Source organism: Leucoraja erinacea, chromosome 17, assembly GCF_028641065.1.
Source record: "Leucoraja erinacea ecotype New England chromosome 17, Leri_hhj_1, whole genome shotgun sequence".
Taxonomy (NCBI): Eukaryota; Metazoa; Chordata; class Chondrichthyes; order Rajiformes; family Rajidae; genus Leucoraja; species Leucoraja erinaceus.
Genome location: NC_073393.1, coordinates 40,702,753 through 40,722,336, shown reverse-complemented (window position 1 = coordinate 40,722,336; position 19,584 = coordinate 40,702,753). Strand labels below are relative to the sequence as shown.

General features: G+C 44.4%; 1 protein-coding gene across 1 annotated transcript in view; it reads right to left on the bottom strand.

Annotated features, from left to right (window-relative positions):
* Positions 1 to 19,584, bottom strand: part of spire2 (spire-type actin nucleation factor 2) — a 110,406-nt gene that overhangs the window by 16,208 nt on the left and 74,614 nt on the right. Inside the window, exons 6-9 of the mRNA XM_055649034.1 lie at positions 18,931 to 19,017; positions 11,274 to 11,403; positions 8,093 to 8,268; positions 4,375 to 4,555 (exon numbers count right to left, since the gene is read on the bottom strand). Coding sequence (XP_055505009.1) covers positions 4,375 to 4,555; positions 8,093 to 8,268; positions 11,274 to 11,403; positions 18,931 to 19,017 — 574 coding nt within the window. The remainder of the gene's footprint in view (positions 1 to 4,374; positions 4,556 to 8,092; positions 8,269 to 11,273; positions 11,404 to 18,930; positions 19,018 to 19,584) is intronic.

The window sequence follows — 19,584 nt, the reverse complement described above, 5'->3', positions numbered from 1 at the left end:
CTATATCCTTCATAACTTTGAACGACTCAACAAGGCTTCCCTCAGCCTCATCCACTCTGAGGAAAACCAGCCCCACACAAGCGCAGCCTATTTATTGTCTCCTCGACCTCGCCACTGAAGGGCTCCATCGTGGGCAACTTCCTGGTGAATCTTCTCCGCACCCAGTTGACAGCAACTATATCCTTCCTATCGTGTGGCAATCAGAATAAGATGAAATACTCCAGCTCCTGAAACGCTCCCGACTAATTCTTACTGTAGCTGCATCATAACCTCTCTGTTCCTATGTTATAAGTGATAGGTGCAGAATTTAGTCATTCGGCCCATCAAGCCTACGCCACCATTCATTCATGGCTGATCCATCTCTCCCTCCAAACCCCATTCTCCTGCCTTCTCCCCATAACCCTCGACACCCGTACTAATCAAGAATCTATCTCTGCCTTAAAAATATCCATTGACTTGGCCTCCAAAGCCTTCTGTGGCAAAGAATTCCACAGATTCACCACTGACAAAATAAATTCCTCCTCATCTCCTTCCTAAAGGAACGTCTTTTAATCTGAGGCTATGACCTCTGGTCCTAGACTCTCCCACTGGTGGAAACATCCTCTCCACATCCACTCTATCCAGGCCTTTCACTCCATAAGTTTTAATGAAGTCCCCCACCTCATCTTTCTAAACTCCAGCGAGTACAGGCCCAGTGTCGTCAAACGCTCATCTTATGTTAACCTACTGATTCCTGGGATCATTCGTGTAAACCTCCTCTGGACCCTCTTAAGAGCCAGCACGTCCTTCCTCATACACGGAGCCCAAAATTACTCGTAATACTCCAAATGCGGTCTGACCAGCGCCTTAGAGCCCCAGCATTACATCCCCGTTTTTGTATACCAGCCCTCTTGAAATATATGTTCTGTGTCCTGGCTGATGGAGTCAAGTATCCTACAGGCTGTCTAAATTGGTTGTATAATACATCGGGCTCTTTTGAGTTTGTGTGACAAGATATAAATCTTTATTGCATGAATTTCCAGATTCTTTGGGAAAAAAAAGTCATCTTTGAACAAACTACAGCCAGTAGGATGCTCATTGCATCAAAGTTTTAAAAAGCAGAATGCCGAAAGCGGAGGAAACTAAAACTGCTGGAAGGACCGACTGAAAGCCTCGTCATTCCCAAACAATTGTTCAAGAAGGAACTGCAGATGCTGGAAGATCGAAGGTACACAAAATTGCTGGAGAAACTCAGCGGGTGCAGCAGCATCTATGGAGCGAAGAAAATAGGCGACGTTTCGGGACGAAACCCTTCTTCAAGCCTATTTGCTCTTAACAAGCACGACTGTTATACACAGGAGATCTGGCAAGTGCCACGATAAAAACCGGAACGTTGAAATCAATGAACTTCTCAGTGGCATTGTGAAGCTCTGGCCAGGAGTGAGTGCTCCACAAGGACATTCATGTCAACTTGGATTGCTTCACCCTTTTTCGCAGACATTCTTTTGTAAAACAGAAATGCTGGAGAAACTCAGTGGGTGAGGCAGCATCTATGAGGTCATTGATGCTGCCTCGCCCACTGAGTTTCTCCAGCATTTTTGTCTACATTCCATTTTTCTAGCATCTGCAGTTTTTTCTTAAACATTCTTTTGTAAGACAACTTTAACAAAGAGAACAAACAAACAATCTGCTGGAAGAGCTCAGCAGGTTGGGCAGAATCCGTGGGGAGAAAGGAATTGCCAACGTTTCAGGTCAAAACTCTGCATCAGGACTTCGAGTGGCAAGGGAAAGTAGCCAGTACAGGAAAGAGAGAGGGGGAAGAGAGGGGAAAGGGAAGAGAAAGGGGGGGGAGGGGGGGGGGGGCAGAGAGGGGAGGGGGGGGAGGGGGGGGGGGGGAGAGAGGAAGAGAGGGGAGGGGGAGGGGGGGGGGGAGAGAGGGGGAGGGGAGGGGGGGAAGAGAGGGGAGGGGGAGGGGGAGGGGGAGGGGGGGAGGGGGAGGGGGAAGAGGGGGGGGGGGGAGGGGGGGGAGGGGAAGGGGAGGGGGGGGGGAAGAGAGGGGAGGGGGAGGGGGGAAGAGAGAGGGGGAGGGGGAGGGGGGGGGGAAGAGGGGAGGGGAGGGGGAAGAGAGATGATGGGAAGAGAGGGGAGAGGGGAGGGATGCGAAGAGGGGGGAGGGGGAGGGGGGGGGAGAGGGAGAGGGAGGGAGAGGGAGAGGGAGAGGGAGAGAGGGAGAGGGAGGGGAGAGGGAGAGGGGGAGGGGGAGGGGGAGGGGGGGGGAGAGGGAGGGGGGGGGGGGGGGAGGGGGAGGGGGAGGGGGAGAGGGAGGGGGAGAGGGGGAGAGGAGAGGAGGGAGAGGGGAGAGGAGACGAGAGGGCGAGGGGATGGATGGGAGACGATGCAGGTAGATGATGGATGGCAGAAGATAAGAATAAAAAGGAGATAGTGGGTAGAGGAGGATGAAAGTGAAGCTGGATGCAATGAGGAGATTGATAAACGACAATGCAAAGTCTACCAGTGCTTGGAATCTGTTAAACGAGCAAGGTGATAAATATAAAGGGAAATTAAACAATGAGCTTGGGATAGCCATTATAGATAGAGTCAGATACTTTGCACACATCTGGCCTGCACTTGACTCAATGATGTGGTGGACACATCATCAGAATTTCTGAATACAGTAGGCGAGGTTGAAGGACCTATACCCAGAAGTGCTGTCTGGGTCCAATTCCCCTATACATCTCAAGGGTATGAACAATTTATATTACAATTTAGGTAAATCTCAGTTCAGCTATGTTCTCTCTCGGTCTCTCTTCCCCTCTCTGACCTTCCTCTGGTCCTGCTAATGGTTCCCTTTCCCTTACCTTCCCTTCATCTTCTTACAAGATACAAGATACATTTATTTGTCACTTGTACCAATTGTTACAATGAAATGTGCGGTCGCCATACAGCCACACGAATAATAACAAGCACAGAACACGATAGTCTTTAACACAGACATCCCCACACAGAGGGATCAAAGTTTCCCACTGTGAGGGAAGGCTCCAAAATTCAGTCATCCTCCTCTGTTGTCCTCCCATGGTCATTACCTTCTCATCCACTCCTCTCTCTGGCTGCCATCCCTCTTCGACCCACACTCCCCTCACCATCACTCCTCCCTCCCTCATCCGGTTCATGATCCACCTCTCCTCCATCTCTCACTTTAGGGCACATAAGTGAGAGGAGCAGAATTGGTTAACTCGGCCCATCAAGTCTACTCCGCCATTCAATCATGGCCGATCTATCTCTCCCTCCGAACCGCATCCTCCTGCCTTCTCCCCATAACCCTTGACACCCATAACTAACCAACAATCTATCTATCTCTGCCTTAAAAGTATCAATTGACTTGGCCTCCACAGCCTTCTGTGGCAAAGAATCCCACAGATTCACCACCCTCTGACTAAAAAAAAAAAATCCTCCTCATCTCCTTCCTAAAGGTATTTCTTTTAATCTGAGGCTATGACCTCTAATCCTGGACTCTCCCACGAATGGAAACATCTTCTCCACATCCACTCTATACAAGCCTTTCACTATTCAGTAAGGTCCCCCCTCATCTAAACTCCAGTGAGTACAGGTCCAGTGTCATCAAACCCTCATCATATGTTATCATCCCTCTAGCCATCTCCACCTTCACACCCTTTGTGGCTCCTTTTACTGTCTGCCTCCAGCCTCCACTTGCTCTCTTCCCTCTCATGCCTGATGCAGGCTTTTGACCCAAGAAGTCACTGGAATTTAGAAGTATGAGAGGGGATCTTATAGAAACATAAAAATAAAGTCTTAAAGGATTGGACATGCTAGATGCAGGGAAAATGTTGGGGGAGTCCAGAACCAGGGGTCACAGTTTAAGAATAAGGGATCGGCCATTTAGGACGATTGAGGCGAGGAAAAACTTCTTCACCCAGAGAGTTGTGAATCTGTGGAATTCTCTGCCACAGAAGGCAGTGGAGGCCAATGCACTGGAGGTTTTCAAGAGAGAGTTAGATTTAACTCTTAGGGCTAAAGGAATCAAGGGATATGGGGGAAAAGCACAAAATGGGTACTGATTATAGATGATCAGCCATGATCATATTGAATGGCGGTGCTGGCTCAAAGGGCCGAATGGCCTACTCGTGCACCTATTTTCTATGTGGCTGTCGATGATTCCTTTCTCCTGCACGCATGCAGCTCCATCTACTGAGTTGTTCCAGCAGATTGTCTGTTGCTGCAGCTTCCAGCACGTGCTGGCTCTAGTGACTCAGCATTTAGCTGCCTCTGTGTAAGTGCCAACAAGTGCGGACATACCAACATTTACACCGTCATGTCAATAAGCATTGCCTAATATTCATTGCCAGGAAAATGAAAGGAGACCTCCAATGAACTCACCTTTATACTGGGCCACAGCTCCAGGTACAGAGTCAGTGACTGAATGTAACTTTGTGTGGGTGTCCTTCGATGAGAGATAGGCCGATTTGGATTGTAATTCAGCTGAGAATGAGCGGTCACGTTTTAAGGGAACTGGCGAGCTGATGACCCTTCGTATCTCTCCATTTGGTGAGTCTTCTTCCTTTTAAAACAACACAAATGTGTATGAATCTCTCACTTCTGTACAGGAGCCAGAGATCATAGTCCTCCTGAGACAAATTAAAATGAATGGACACACAAAAATCAACAAATGAATATTGTTCTTGCATGCTGAGGTTGTGGGGAGATGGTAGGAGAATGGGGTGAGGAGGGAAAGATAGATCAGCCATGATTGAATGGCGGAATAGACTTAATTGGCCGAATGGCCTAATTCTGCTCTTGTGAATCGTGTTGGAATCCTATAACCATATAACCATATAACAATTACAGCACGGAAACAGGCCATCTCGGCCCTACAAGTCCATGCCGAACAAATTTTTTTCCCTTAGTCCCACCTGCCTGCACTCGTACCATAACCCTCCATTCCCTTCTCATCCATATGCCTATCCAATTTATTTTTAAATGATACCAATGAACCTGCCTCCACCACTTCTACTGGGAGCTCATTCCACACCACCACCACTCTCTGCATAAAGAAGTTCCCCCTCATATTACCCCTAAACTTCTGTCCCTTAATTCTGAAGTCATGTCCTCTTGTTTGAATCTTCCCTATTCTCAAAGGGAAAAGCTTGTCCACATCAACTCTGTCTATCCCTCTCATCATTTTAAAGACCTCTATCAGGTCCCCCTTAACCTTCTGCGCTCCAGAGAATAAAGACCTAACTTATGCCTATGTTATTTGGCACCAGCTGCTTTACTCTTGTGTATCACTGAAGGCCCTTGTAGCTGTCGCAATATCATCATAACACAAGGTGTTGGGGTCGATTTTCACTGCTACAATGAGGCTAAATGAAACACAAACTTGAGGAAAAGCAACTCATCTTCTATCTGGGCATGCTGCCATCTTTTGGACGTAATATTGAATCTTACAACTTAGAGGATGCTGGTTTAAACTGAAGGTGGACACAGAAAGCTGGAGTAACTCAACGGGTCAGGCAGCATCCCTGGAGAGAAGGAATGGGTGACGTTTCGGGTTGAGACCCTTCTCCAGATAGAGAGTCAGGAGAACGGGAGATATAGAATGGACATACAACACATGAATGAAAGATAGCTAGAGAGCAGGAGGAATCACAGAGGGGGAGCAGCAAGAAAGGGTGTCGCAGAACGCTCGTCAGAGAGAGGAGGAGAACTTCTTCAAAGCAGGCACACCTTGAGGAGATACAATGTGTAGAAAGGAACTGCAGACACTGGTTTACACTGAAGATAGACACAAAATGCCAGGTGGGTTCCTCCTTTATCCCTAGGGGGAGGGGGTGGACCAGGTGCCTCACAAAGCCAGATACCCAGGTTTCATCCCGAATCCCAGCGGTCTATGCAGAGTTTGTACCCCTGTGACTGCGTAGGTTTTCTCCCGTTTAAAGGATACACAGGTTGGCTTCTGTAAATTGTCCCTTGTGTGTAGAATGTGAAAGTGGGATAACAGTGTGTGGGCGATCGATGGTTAGCATGGATCCGGTGGGCTGAAGGGCCCGTTTCCTCGCTGTATCTCAAAAGTAAACTTAAGCTAAAGTGTTCTCTCGGTCTGTATTCGCTGCCCATCTGAGATGTTGGTTCAGGTTGCTTGGTTTTCAAACCAGAGAGAATGACATGCCCAGCCTGGCCCTGACCCACCAGCCTTGCCTTCCAGGCCTGCAGTGCACAGCACCTCAATCTTTTAGCGATCTTCTCCATCTTTCTCCATTCACTGTATTACCATCATCAACCTGGTTATTCCCGATCAGAGACATCTCACCCTTCCCTTCCCACAGTTTGCAAGCTCCCTTTTATCTCATTTCCAATTTTGATGATAGATCTTTGACTCAAAACATTCACACTTCTCACAGATGAAGCCTGACGTGCAGAATAATTCCAGCATCCGCGATTTTCTTTATTTTCCAAAAATGTTACCTTGTCCTTCTGAATTGGGCTCAAATGCTCTAATCAATAAAGTACCAAATCCTAAAATAGGTTTGATTTCCGAGTAATGCACAAAGCAAAAAGGAAACGCAAGGACAACTGATGTTGCTGAAATCGCATACAATCTAAATGTTTTACCTTACAATCTTCATGAAAAATTAATTTACATTTGTGCTTGGCAGATCATAGACAAGCATGTGAATAATAAACACAAATGTTACTAGGTGAAAGGGAAATACATTTAATGATGCTGTCTGGCTGCAACTTTAATACTATTGCACGCTATTTAGTGAATGTGTCATTCTTCATATAATCTAGAGGTGGAGTACTATTCTAGTGTATGGGGCGGTACGGTGGAGCAGCGGTAGAGTTGCTGCCTTACAGCGCTCTCAGCGCCAGAGAGCCGGGGTCGTTCCTGTTGCTTGTCTGTACGTTCTCCCCGTGATCTGCGCGGGTTTTCTCCGAGAACGTTGGTTTCCTCCCACATTCCAAAGACGTACACATTTGTAGGTTAATTGGCTTGGAATGCATGTAAAAATTGTCCCTGGGGTAGGATGGTGTTAATGTGCTCAGTGCGGACTTGATGGGCCGAAGGGCCTGTTTCCCCGCTGCATCCCTACACTAAACCAGTGAATATTTAATCAAATCTGACAAAAACAGTTAAAGACCAACGGCAGCTTAAAAAATCTGGATGGTAATCAGTGAAACTCAGACCAAGACGAAAGATCTCTTTAGTCGCTGACACAGCTACAGACTGCACAATGGCTAACAAATCTGAGTCAACTCCATTCAGGGAAATAAATGCAAACACTTACGGATACACCGTGCTGGAGTAACTCAGTAGGTCAGGCAACATCTGATCAGCCATGATCACATTGAATAGGCTCGAAGGGGTCGAATGGCCTACACCTGCACCTATTGTCTATTGCATCTATGGAGAACATGGATGGGTGCCATTCCGGGTCGAGACCCTTCTGCAGATTGAATGTGGGGGAAGAAAGCTGGAAAAGGGGAGAGGCTGGACAAAGTGGGGCAGGTAACAGGTCGACACAGGTGAGGAGGGTGGTTTTGGCAGGCAAGTGATTGGTATAAAGGCCAGATATAAGAACAGCAGTTGTGAGACAGGTTTGAAGAGTTGAGGGTTGTGAAGCCGGGGGGAGGAATGTGGTGGGGGAGAGATAAATAGTTGGGAGTCGAGGTGGGGCCCAGGGAAGAGAGGAGGGGTGGAAAGAGAGGGGACAAAACAAATGGAGGAGGAGTGGGTTTAGAGGTCACCTACAATTGGAGAATTTAACATTCATACCATTGGGTTGTCAGCTTCCAAGCAGAATACGAGTTGGCACGTGGCCTCACTCTGACAATGGAGGAGGCCCTGGACAGAAAGGTCAGTGTGGGAACGATACGGGAAACAACGGGGAGATCCAGTGGGTCCAAGGCTCAGCAAAGTGTTCACCAAAGCGGTTGCCAAGTCCTCGCTTGTTCTCGCCGATGTACAGGGAGACATCTGTACCCTTATCAGGCATGCACCTCAATTGTAAGATAGACATAATCTTTCTCCAGAAACCAAATTTTTCTTCAAATGGATGCTGCCATTCAGCGTCAATGAACGAGGTTACATTCTTACCTCTGAAATGCACATTTCATCCATTTCAGCCAGTGTTGGTGCTTTCAGTAGAACCTTGGGTCTGGGTCTCTGTGCAGTTCCCATTGCCTCAGGGATTGAGAGATCGATGCATGAAGTTGACTTCAGCTCATCAGTGCAGGCGTGCACCAGGCACGGTAGCGATCCAAATGTTGGCTCTGCAAAGGCAATGAATTTCTAACTTCAACAACAATGATTAACTAGCCCCGGGCCAGCGCAGAACATTGCGACACACAGGCTCGAGTTCTCAGCGTTTATCCTGCTCTTTAGAGAAACAAACTAAGTGTGCATCAAATGAGTTCCAAATTGTAGTCATTTAACAAAAAATACAACCTCTGCATTACTGTCATAGAAATTCACCTTTACAAAATTCACAATTCATTCTTCAAACATTTGAGTTTGGGATAATAATTTTAAACAGCTCTTGTGGAAATCCTAATGTTTCTACAGCAGGAACGAATGGGTTACTGATTCTGGATGATCAACCATGGTCTTTTTGAATGGCCGTGCTGGCTCGAAGGGCCGAATGGCCTACTCCTGCACCTATTTTTCTGTGTTTCTGAGTTCTAATGTTTCTGAAAAGAAGTAAACAAGTAAACGCAAAATGTATTATTTTTCAACTTGCGATCCTTGTAAACATGTGGCCTCATGTTTTGGAAAATGCTGATGAGGTGTTTAACAGAAACACAACACTGCTATAACGTGAGGGTCGTCTGCCTTGCCAGCAATGGACTTGGTTAAGTCTACTTTATAGTAGAGCAATAATATTTAATAGGAGGTAATCATTTACACCGGACAATCACGGTGATGTGGGCTGTACTCAACGAAACGCTACATTTTAAGGACAAGCAGATTCTAACTCAGGGAGTGTGTGAATATGACAAATTCTGATTTAACTATTCACTCAACATAGTTAACTTGGGCCAAACTGACAGGGTCAGTATACTACAGGGCCTTTAGGTCAGTTATATCCTACTCCGGAAACATTACCCAACCTCTCATTATGTGTAAGGCTAACAACAATTGTCCTCAACACTGGATTTCATTGTAAAGGGCCTGTCTCACTTAGGCGTCATTTGGCGTAATTTACGTGTCATCATTTACGCGTCACGACGCGCGTTGTGCCGTGCACATGATGCGCGCATGGTGCGTGGTGACATAGGCAGTGATGTGCGGTCGGGCGCGGCGCCCCAGGATTTTGGTATGTACTAAATCTTTGCGCACCATCTGCATGATGCCCAAGTGGGACAGGCCCTTTACTGACATCAGCAGTCTGCTGCAAGTTGAGGCTAGTTCAGAGATACAGCACGGAGGCAGGGCCCAGTGCATGCCAGTCACCAATCCCCATTCACACTAGTTCTATGTTATCCCACCATCGCATCTATTCCCCACACACTGGGGGCAATTCACCTAAAGACCTGCACGTCTGGGAGATGTGGGAGGAAACTGGAGAACCCGGAGGAAACCCATAGTGGTCACAGCGACAAGGTGCAAATACCACACACACACAAACAGCACCCATGGCCAAGATGGAATGCAGGCCTCTGGCACTGTGAGGGAGTAGCTCTACCAACTGCACCACCGTGTTGCCCATCCTCAACATGTCACCCTTTTCACACAGAGTTATTGAATAGACTAAATGACGACATCCTTATCGATAATCTTGCTGTTTAGCACAGCTGGTCGTAGTGTCTGGGAAACAAAACCCTCATGCACTTCCTCCTGCCATTACCATCAGCTTGGATGAGCAGCTTCACACATGTTGGACTGCAACATTGCAGTGGTTTCATTTCAATGTGGAATCCAATTTTGTATGATCACCCACTGACCTGACTGTACCGGCAATACTCTCCACACAGCATCGTAAAAGGTTCATGGGCCTGTCCCACTTAAGCAACTTTGTCAGCGACTGCCGGCACCCGTCGTAGGTTGTTGCAGGTCACTGAACATTTTCAACGTGTTGTAAATCCAGCGGCGACCAGAACGAGGTACGACTCTTTAGGCGACTACTCACGACCATAAAGGCTTCACGCCGCGACATGTCGCCAGGGTGTCGCCTGTATGGTCGTGAGTCGTCTCCTCAGTCGCACAAAGAGTTGTAGCGTCTTTCTGGTCACCGCTGGATTTTCAACACGTTGAAAATGTTCAATGACCTGCAACGAGCTACAACGGGTGCCGGCAGTCGCTGAAAAGGTCATGTAAGTGGGACAGGCCCATAAGGCAGCTGAACAGCGTTTTAGGATACCGAGGTTATCAAGGTACAACACAGCACTTGTCTTCTTCGTTAGCCCCTCAAGAGCGAGGACAATTTGCTGCCACTACAGTTGTGTAGGGTCTGAGATGACTAAAGAGGCCACTGTGGAAAGTGCGGACTCTCCGTAGATGGAGCAGGAGGGTGGAGAATTGGCGAGTGGGACATCCCTCGTCACTTTCAAAGGTCTTCTCTGTCTTCTGATGCACAGTCTAGAGATTCTCAACTGCATCCAGAATCTTCTTTCCTCACGCTGGGCTGTCAAGTGTCAGGGACTCCCATGAATCCGTGGGGATGTTGCAATTTTTTTAAGGAAGCTTTGAGAACATTTGGAATCCTTTTGTGTACTTGGTAGACACCAAATGCTGGAGAAACTCAGCGGGACAGGCAGCATCTATGGAGAGAAGGAATACCAGCATCTCTGGAGAGAAGATGATGCCTGGCCAGCTGAGTTACTCCAGCATTTCACATCTACCTTTGGTGCAAGCCAGCATCTGCAATTTCCTCCTACACGTTTCGTCAGTGTGCTTGGTAATGTACTCTGACAATTGAACTTGGAGCAGAGAGTTTGTTTGTTTTGGGAGTCCTGGGTCCAGGAGGAGAACTAAGTCTCTGTAAACAGCAGAGAGCAATTAGCACTTAAATGCTTGGGATGTGGACCTGGGTGAAGGGTCTCCTCGAAACGTCACCTATTCCTTCGCTTCATAGATGCTGCCTCACCTGCTGAGTTTTTCCAGCATTTTTGTCTACCTCGGACTATCCGTGATCGTTTCCATGCTGAATCATTTTGAGTTTAGTTTAGTTTAGAGATATCTAAATTACCTACTAAATCTCACCTACCAAATGACAGGACCAGGGCAAGGAATTTGATGCTGCGTTCTAACACCCCTTGATGTAGCAAATGTGTCTCACCTTTGTTTTTCTTTCTACCAACAATCTTCACTGGCCGAAGCTTTCTCTCTGATGATTTGATCTCTTCTAGGATTCGCTCATGTAGACTGCGTGGCTTCTGTGGCTTGGGTCGCAAGTTCCTCTCAGAGACCTGTGAACAATTAGTCAGAGGCATTTATTCACCTGGAAAGAGCACTGGTGGAAGAATTATGAGGACATTTGAGCAATTTTCATATCCCGTGGGCTGCTGCAGAATATCACATCTAACTTTGAATTTACTCAGCAAGGTGACGACATACAGCAATGTGCAGACTTAATGTGAATGTACCGACTTAACGTGATCACACGTGTATGTCTAGATGATATAACATGTCACTGTGTGACATAATGATATAGATGATATAACGTCACTGTGTGTCACAGGCCACTCCCACCGTCTTTTACTTGACAGTCTGAAGTAATAATAACATGATCTCATTCCTTTCATGTCAAATTACATTATTTGAACAGTGGCAACTGCCAAGACTTCACAAGTCAGCACGTTAAGGGCCTGTCCCACTTGGGCGTCATTTGTGCGTCATTTACACAACATTATTTACGCGTCACGCCACACGACGCATTACGCGAGCTTGGTGCTCATGGTGCGTGGTGACGTAGGCAGTGACGCGCGGACGCGCGCTGCACCCCAGGATTTTGGGATGTACAAAATCTTTGCGCGCCATCTGCGTGACGAGCAAACGACGCCCAAGTGGGACAGGCCCTTTATGAAGCAGTTGCATGCAACGAGCAACTGGTTGAAGGATACTCTGTGTACATTTAACCACAACATTGACACCTGAAAAAAAATGATGCACCCTAATGTGCTGAACCTGTACAATCTTATGTACAGGAAGGAACTGCAGATGCTGGTTTACAATGAAGGTAGACACAAAGTGCTGGAGTCTGAAGAAGGGTCTCGACCCGAAACATCACTTATTCCTTCTCTCCAGAGATGCCACCATTTCCGCTGAGTTACTCCAGCACTTTGTGTCTATCTTCTGTACAATCTTATCACATACGTTGAATTTACTTATCCACATCTAGTTCAAGGAGCTGGGTTTGTCTCTATGAATATGCACAGGGTGCATGCGTTAAGGCACGGGGATGACTGCTGCTGCTGCACTGCAGAAGATGTAACGCAACTGCATTGGATCATTTCTTTGGGGAGGCGATGGGAACCTCACTGTTGAGAAGTGAGGTTAGGGGCAGCAATTTTGGTGTCCAGCTTAATGCCAACGAGGCCCAAACTCACCTGACATCAAACAATGACAATAATTAATGCTTCATTTTTAATTCATGTAAATTAGGTCAGTTATATCATCCCATAGCTCAAATCCTGCCGGAAAGCAGCTCGTCAAACCCCTACCAAAATAGCACGGCTGATGTCAACAGGATGCATCTTTGAAACTTAAGCCTGTGATCGATAGTTAGTAAGCATACATCCACAAGGCAACTACTAAAAGTATTTTTATCCCATTACGAAAGACTCTTTGATGGGAATCTTTTTGCTGAGACAATGGGATTAAATTTTGCAAGCAACAGCATTTCAATGGCCACAATATTGAACGCTCAAATAGGCAGCATGTTCCAGCAAGGTACAGATTTTTGTGCTGGACAGAATTTCAAGCACAATAATGCTGATATAAGCACAATGCTATAACAATAAAGGACAATTATATAGAAATCAAAACACAAATCTAATTAAAAATTATTTTAATAAAGTATTGACTTCACTGGTCCATGTTGATCTTCCTCCCCAAACTCCGAGATCATTTAAATTTGAATTTATATTTCCTTTCCCAAAACAAATTAAAATATTTATTTATCATTCCCTTACTTCTTGCTGTCTCTTGGTATCAGAGGTGAGAGGAAATAACAAAAGGATCTAAAAAGGCACGGCATTTACACAGATCCATTCAAATAAAAAACGTAGGCCCACGCAAGTCACCATTGTAATGAAAGACTTTAAAAAAATGTTGTACCACGCAAATAAGAAAGCAAATCATTGACTCTGACAACTGGATAAATAATACACACAGAACCTCTCTCTGAATGCAAAATCAGAGCATGTTGAACATGATGAAACTCACACAGTGGTTACATACAAAGTATTTTATTAGCAGCTCTACAGGGGGGGAGAGAGAGAGGGGGGGAGAGGGGGGGAGAGAGGGGGGGAGAGAGAGGGGGGAGAGAGGAGGGGGGGGGAAGAGAGAGGGGGGGAGAGAGAGAGGGGGAGAGAGAGAGAGAGAGAGAGAGAGAGAGGGGAGAGAGAGAGAGGGAAAGAGAGAGAGGGAGGGGAGAGGGAGAGAGAGAGAGAGAGAGAGGGGGAGAGAGGGGGAGAAGGGGAGTGGGAGGAGAGAGATCTCTAATATGCCTGTGGGCGGAGCCACAGTATGAGTGACACCAATCTACAGAGCATCAACCAAGGTTCACCTGCGGGTAAATGCCACGATGATGAACAAGTGGCATCCAGAAACCTTGCAAAAGATAATCAATATTCACGGAGCACAATATCTGGAGCCTGATTTGCGAAGGCAGCTAGAGTAATTACTATCCAAAATACCCCTGTAAAATGGCACTCAAACAGTTGGCAGCTATTGGATAGATTGAAACAGATCTTGTGAAAGATGCCTCTCTGTATTGTTCCACACAGGACAGACAAGAAAACAGACAAATATTTTTTAAATCATGTGCGGTTTCCTCTTTCTTTTTTTTTTTTTTTTATTTTATTAGAAGTAAGTTATTAGAACAATCATATGGCACCAAAGTGCCTAATATATATTTTCATAATACATTTTATGTACAGCTTCTTATTTTTTTTGTTATATTAAAGAAAGATTAGAATAAGAAAAATAAATTAGATAGAGGATAGAAAAGCGTGAGATATATAGTGTGTGAAGAAAAAGAAGAAAGACAAATGAGTGAAGAAAGTCGAGAAAAAGAAAATAGAAAAAAGAGAATAAGACATAAAAATAAAAAAATAAAGTGTAAGGAGATCATTGTTTATAATCTTGACCAACCCTCGTCCAGTCCTGAAACAGTTAGTTTTTACAATTGTGTTGCACCATATGATTCCAAAAAGACAACAAATGGAGACCAACTCGTTATGAATTGGTCTGATTTATCCATTAGGAGGAATCGCATTTCCTCAAGATGTGCGGTGTCCAACATACTTGCAATCCACATTTTAAGCGTTGGTATTGATGTATTTTTCCAAAATTTAAGTATTAATTTTTTTGCTATTATTAAACCATAGTTAAAAAATAAATGTTGAGATGTGTTCAATTTATTCCCATCTTCCATTACGCCAAATATAATCATTTCAGTATTGGGTTCCATTCTTATCTTGAATAATTTTGTAAATATTTCGAAAATATCACTCCAAAATCTATAAAGTTTTATGCAGGAAACTAAGGAGTGTGTTATAGTTGCGTTTTGGGATAGACATTTATCACAAATGGGGGATATATTTGGATAAAATGTGTTCAATCTTGTTTTTGAATAATATAATCTATGTAAAATTTTAAATTGAATTAGATTATGTCTTACATTAATTGAACATTTGTGAATATATATCAAGTACTTTTCCCATGTAACCTTCGTAATTTTTATCATTAATTCCCGTTCCCACTCTTCTCTAAGTACCTCTGTCGATGGTAGGTCTATATTTAGAATACTATTATATAAATATGATATTAATTTTTGTGTCAGCTTCAATATTCATTGCTTCTTCCAATAATTCAGGAGTTATTTTTTGATATCCTTGTATATATTTTTTCATGAAATCGCAAATCTGAAGATATTTAAAATATTGGTTGTTTTTCAGTTTAAATTTTAATTGTAATTGTTGGAATGATAGTAGGGTTCCCATTTCGTACATATCCCCCCGATCCTTCTAATTCCGAGACTTTCCCATTGGTTATATGTTTTATCAATAAGAGATGGTTTAAATAAAGGGTTATTCGCTATTGGCATTAACAATGATAAATTTCTTAATTTTAAAGATAATTTTATTTGTTTCCAAATTCTTATTGTACCATATATAATTGGGTTCTTCTTATATATTGTGTTATTCAGTTTTTTCGGGGAGAAGAGGATCGTTCCTATATTACAAGGATGACAATCCTCTTTCTCCATTTTTATCCATTCTGTCTGTTGGGTAGAACTATCCAGCCAATAAATTATATTCTTAATATGCACTGCCCAGTAATAATACATAAAATTCGGAAGTGAAAGTCCCCCGACCTCTTTTGGTTTACATAAGTGTTTTTTTGTAATTCTATGTGATCTATAGTTCCAAATACAATTAGTAATATTAGAGTCTAATTTTTAAAAAAAAATTGGTATATCGGTATAGACTGAAATAGGTATAGTAATTGTGGTAGGAAGATCATTTTTATTGCATTTATTCCTCTTTCAAAGCAAATGAAAATGCTTTGCGCTGGATTTTCGTGCAAAATTACAGCGTACCACTCAGCCATTGGGACTTTGATACTAATTTACAGCATTTTTACTTTTCACTGCATTTCGCTTCTTTTACAAATGAACCAGCGATGAGTTCAGGATACTGACTTCCTATTGCAGATTCTGCATATCAGAAAATAAACTCAAGGGACAGAGGTGGGTCCATGGCTCTTGACCTTGTTCCACAATTCACCCCGTGTAAAGAGGTAACGACTGATTCTTTAGGTAGACAAAAATGCTGGAGAAACTCAGCGGGTGAGGCCGTATCTATGGAGTGAAGGAATAGGTGACGTTTCGGGTCAAGACCCTTCTTCAGACTGATGTGGGGGCAGGAAGAAGAAAGGAAGAGGTGGAAGCAGTGGGCTGTGGGAGAGCTGGGAAGGGAAGGGGACAGAGGGAGAAAGCAGGGACTACCAGAAATTGGAGAAGTCAATGTTCATACCGCTGGGGTGTAAACTACCCAAGCGAAATATGAGGTGCTGCTCCTCCAATTTACTGTGGGACTCACTCTGGCCATGGAGGAGGCCCAGGATAGAAAGGTCGGATTCGGAATGGGAGGGAGAGTTGAAGTGCTGAGTCACCGGGAGATCGGGTTGGTTATTGCGAACTGAGCGGAGGTGTTGGGCGAAGCGATCGCCAAGCCTGCGCTTGGTCTCACTGATGTAGAGCAGCTGACACCTAGAGCAGCGGATGCAATAGATGAGGTTGGAGGAGGTGAACCTCTGCCTCACCTGGAAAGACTGCTTAGATCTTGGATGGAGTCAAGGGGGGAGGTAAAGCGACAAGTGTAGCATTTCCTGCGGTTGCAAGGGAAAGTACCAGGGGAGGGGAGGTTTGGGTGGGAAGGGACGAATTAACCAGGGAATTGTGGAGGGAGCGGTCTCTGCGGAAAGCCGAATAGGGAGGAGATGGGAAGATGTGGCCAGTGGTGGGATCACGTTGGAGGTGGCGAAAATATCAGAGGATTATCTGTTGTATGTGATGGCTGGTGGGGTGGAAGGTGAGGACAAGGGGGACCCTGTCCTTGTTACAAGTGGGGGGGGGGGATGGGGAGTGAGAGCAGAATCACGGGGTATAGAAGGATATATGAAGATTGTTCAGTTGGGAGTCTGATTCTTTACCTCATCTTCACATCCTGCCCAATTCACTTAATTCCATCAGTGCCTAAAAAAGCCTCAGGATTTAATATCTGTTGTCTTATTGGGTACAGAATTCAAAGGATTTTCAACTTTTTGCGTTAAATTTCCCCGTACCTTAGTCATAAATGATAAAGGCTGACTCCATTTTGGAACATTATGCCTCTCGACTAGAGAATGCTGTTAATACATCTCAAACCTGCATTTGGCAATGGGATCATCTCACTTTTTATTTGCAAATCCAGAGAGCATGGGACTATCTTTAACCCTCTTCATCGCCAATTCCCTCAACTCTGCTCTCATGAAGGATTCTTCAAATTAACTGGTTAAGGAGATGTGTGTATGGATGTGAACTGCAGATGCTGGATTAAACAGAAGATAGACACAAAAAAGCTGGGGTAGCTCAGCGGGACGGGCAGCATCTCTGGAGAGAAGGATTGGGTGACGTTTTCGGGTGGAGGCCCTTCTTCAGACTGAGAGTCAGGGGAGAGGGAAAACGAGAGATATAGACGGCGATGTTGGGAGATATTGAACAAATTAATGAATGAAAGAGATGCAAGATAGACCTAGTCAAATCAAGTCAAGTCAAGTGAGTTTATTGTCATGTGTCCCTGATAGGACAATGAAATTCTTGCTTTGCTTCAGCACAACAGAACATAGTGGGCATTGACTACAGAACAGATCGGTGTGTACATATACCATTATATAAATATACACACACACATGAATAAATAAACTGATAAAGTGCAAATAACAGATAATGGGCTATTAATTTTCAGAGTCAGACCTACTGGTTCCCTGTTCACAAAGATACAGGAGAATGCCACAGTGTTGGATTTCGTTCATAACAGTAAATATGGGTGCAAAAGGCTCTGGACAAACAGCTCATCAACTTTGCTCACTTTTGGCTGTAAAGTCCGAGTCAACTGCAAACGGAAAACTGATTGATTTATAGTTTAAGACAGAACTGTAGTTTAAGAAATAACTAGAGAAATCGAAGGTAGACCCTCACCCCCGACATCAGTCTGAAGAAGGGTCTCAACCCGAATCGTCGCCTAAACCTTCTCCACATAGATGCTGACTCACCCACTGAGTTTCTCCGATTGATTTATAGTGATGAATAGTATTTGCTTTAGGTCTAATGTACGTAAAATCAACAGTTAAGTGTTTTTCTGAAATAAAACACCTGAGATTTTTCTGCAGTAAATAATGCCTTCTAAACATGAAGTATATGGATTCTAAATGCCTAAAGAGATTGCTTATTCTTGTCCATGTAAAATGTATATTATGTATGTACTCCAAGCCACTGATTACAAAATATTGAAGGGGGAATTGTGGAGCAGTGTTGCACATGTGATTGGCCCACATTGACAATTGCTTGCTCAAAGATGACATCCACATACAAAGGTAGAAATGTGTCCATTACCTCAACTTATGTCCTGAGGCAGCCTAACCAACCATTGGTAAGTGGTAACTAGTGAATGTAGGAGAAAGCAAGAAGAAAACAAAGTGATGTGGAAGAACATCTTTGCACCCATTTCTCCCTTTCCCCCTCCCACCTACCGTAGATTCCTTCCTCTGGCTTCACAATTCACACCTGTAACCTCAGCTCATGCTTTTTGTGTCGTCATCTCTGGCATTTGTCCAACCATCTATCGATCGCCTCCCCCCCCCTCACGTGTATCCACTTATAACTTAAAGTAAACACAAAAAGCTGGAGTAACTCAGCGGGTCAGGCAGCATCTTTGGAGAGAAGGAATGGGTGATGTTTCAGGTCGAGATGCATGTCTATCTTTGGGTTTAAACCAGCATCTGCAGTTCCAATATGTACATGTCCATTTAAAACTTGGCAAGATTTCCCTGCCCACACCTCTCTTCCAGCTTTCTCCCCCCCGTCCCACCCGCAATCTGTCTGACGGGTCCCGACCTGAAACATCAGCAATCCATGTCTTCCAGAAATGCTGCCAAACGCAGTCCCCCCCCAGAATTACTCCAGCACTGTGTGTCATTTAAAAAAAAAAATCAAGAGGTAATCTTACCGGTTTTAAAGGAGGCCGTGATCTTATAAAGTCAAGAATGAGTTCATGGGCATTCTTCTTTACACATGAAGGGATGTCACCATCAACCTGCAAACAGAAATGGAATACTCATCGGGTCAAACAAGGAACCAGACCACCGATCAGCACAAAGACCAAAATAAAAGGCACCAAAACTAATCAGCAATCCTGGCCATTCTTCAGCAACCCGACATTGTTGCTCCTAATTTTCAGCTGAAGTATATACATGGCAGTAAAATCCATGTCACAAATTTGAAGAGGAAAGAAACAGTATACTATTGTACTTACTCTATTTTACTGAACGCATATTGATACTCTGTCGTGTTCACCTATATTTTAGTTAGCTGCCAGAGATAAATGCTAAACAGGTCAGAGAGCAATCGTGAACAGTGAGAGAGCATTTGAGGAGGAAAGTATTTCTGAATGACTACACATGCTGAAATTGTAGATGCTTTGCAAATCCAGGGGTCAGTGGGGAGAGAAAAATCAATAACCTGGATGCACAGGAAACAATATTAGTTGAAAATGATCTATACCCTTTCCAACTTCAGTGTTTTTGGAGCTGAAGAGTGCTGTAATGATGAAACTACAGAACTATTCATTTTATATCAGCAATTTTATACTTATTACACATCG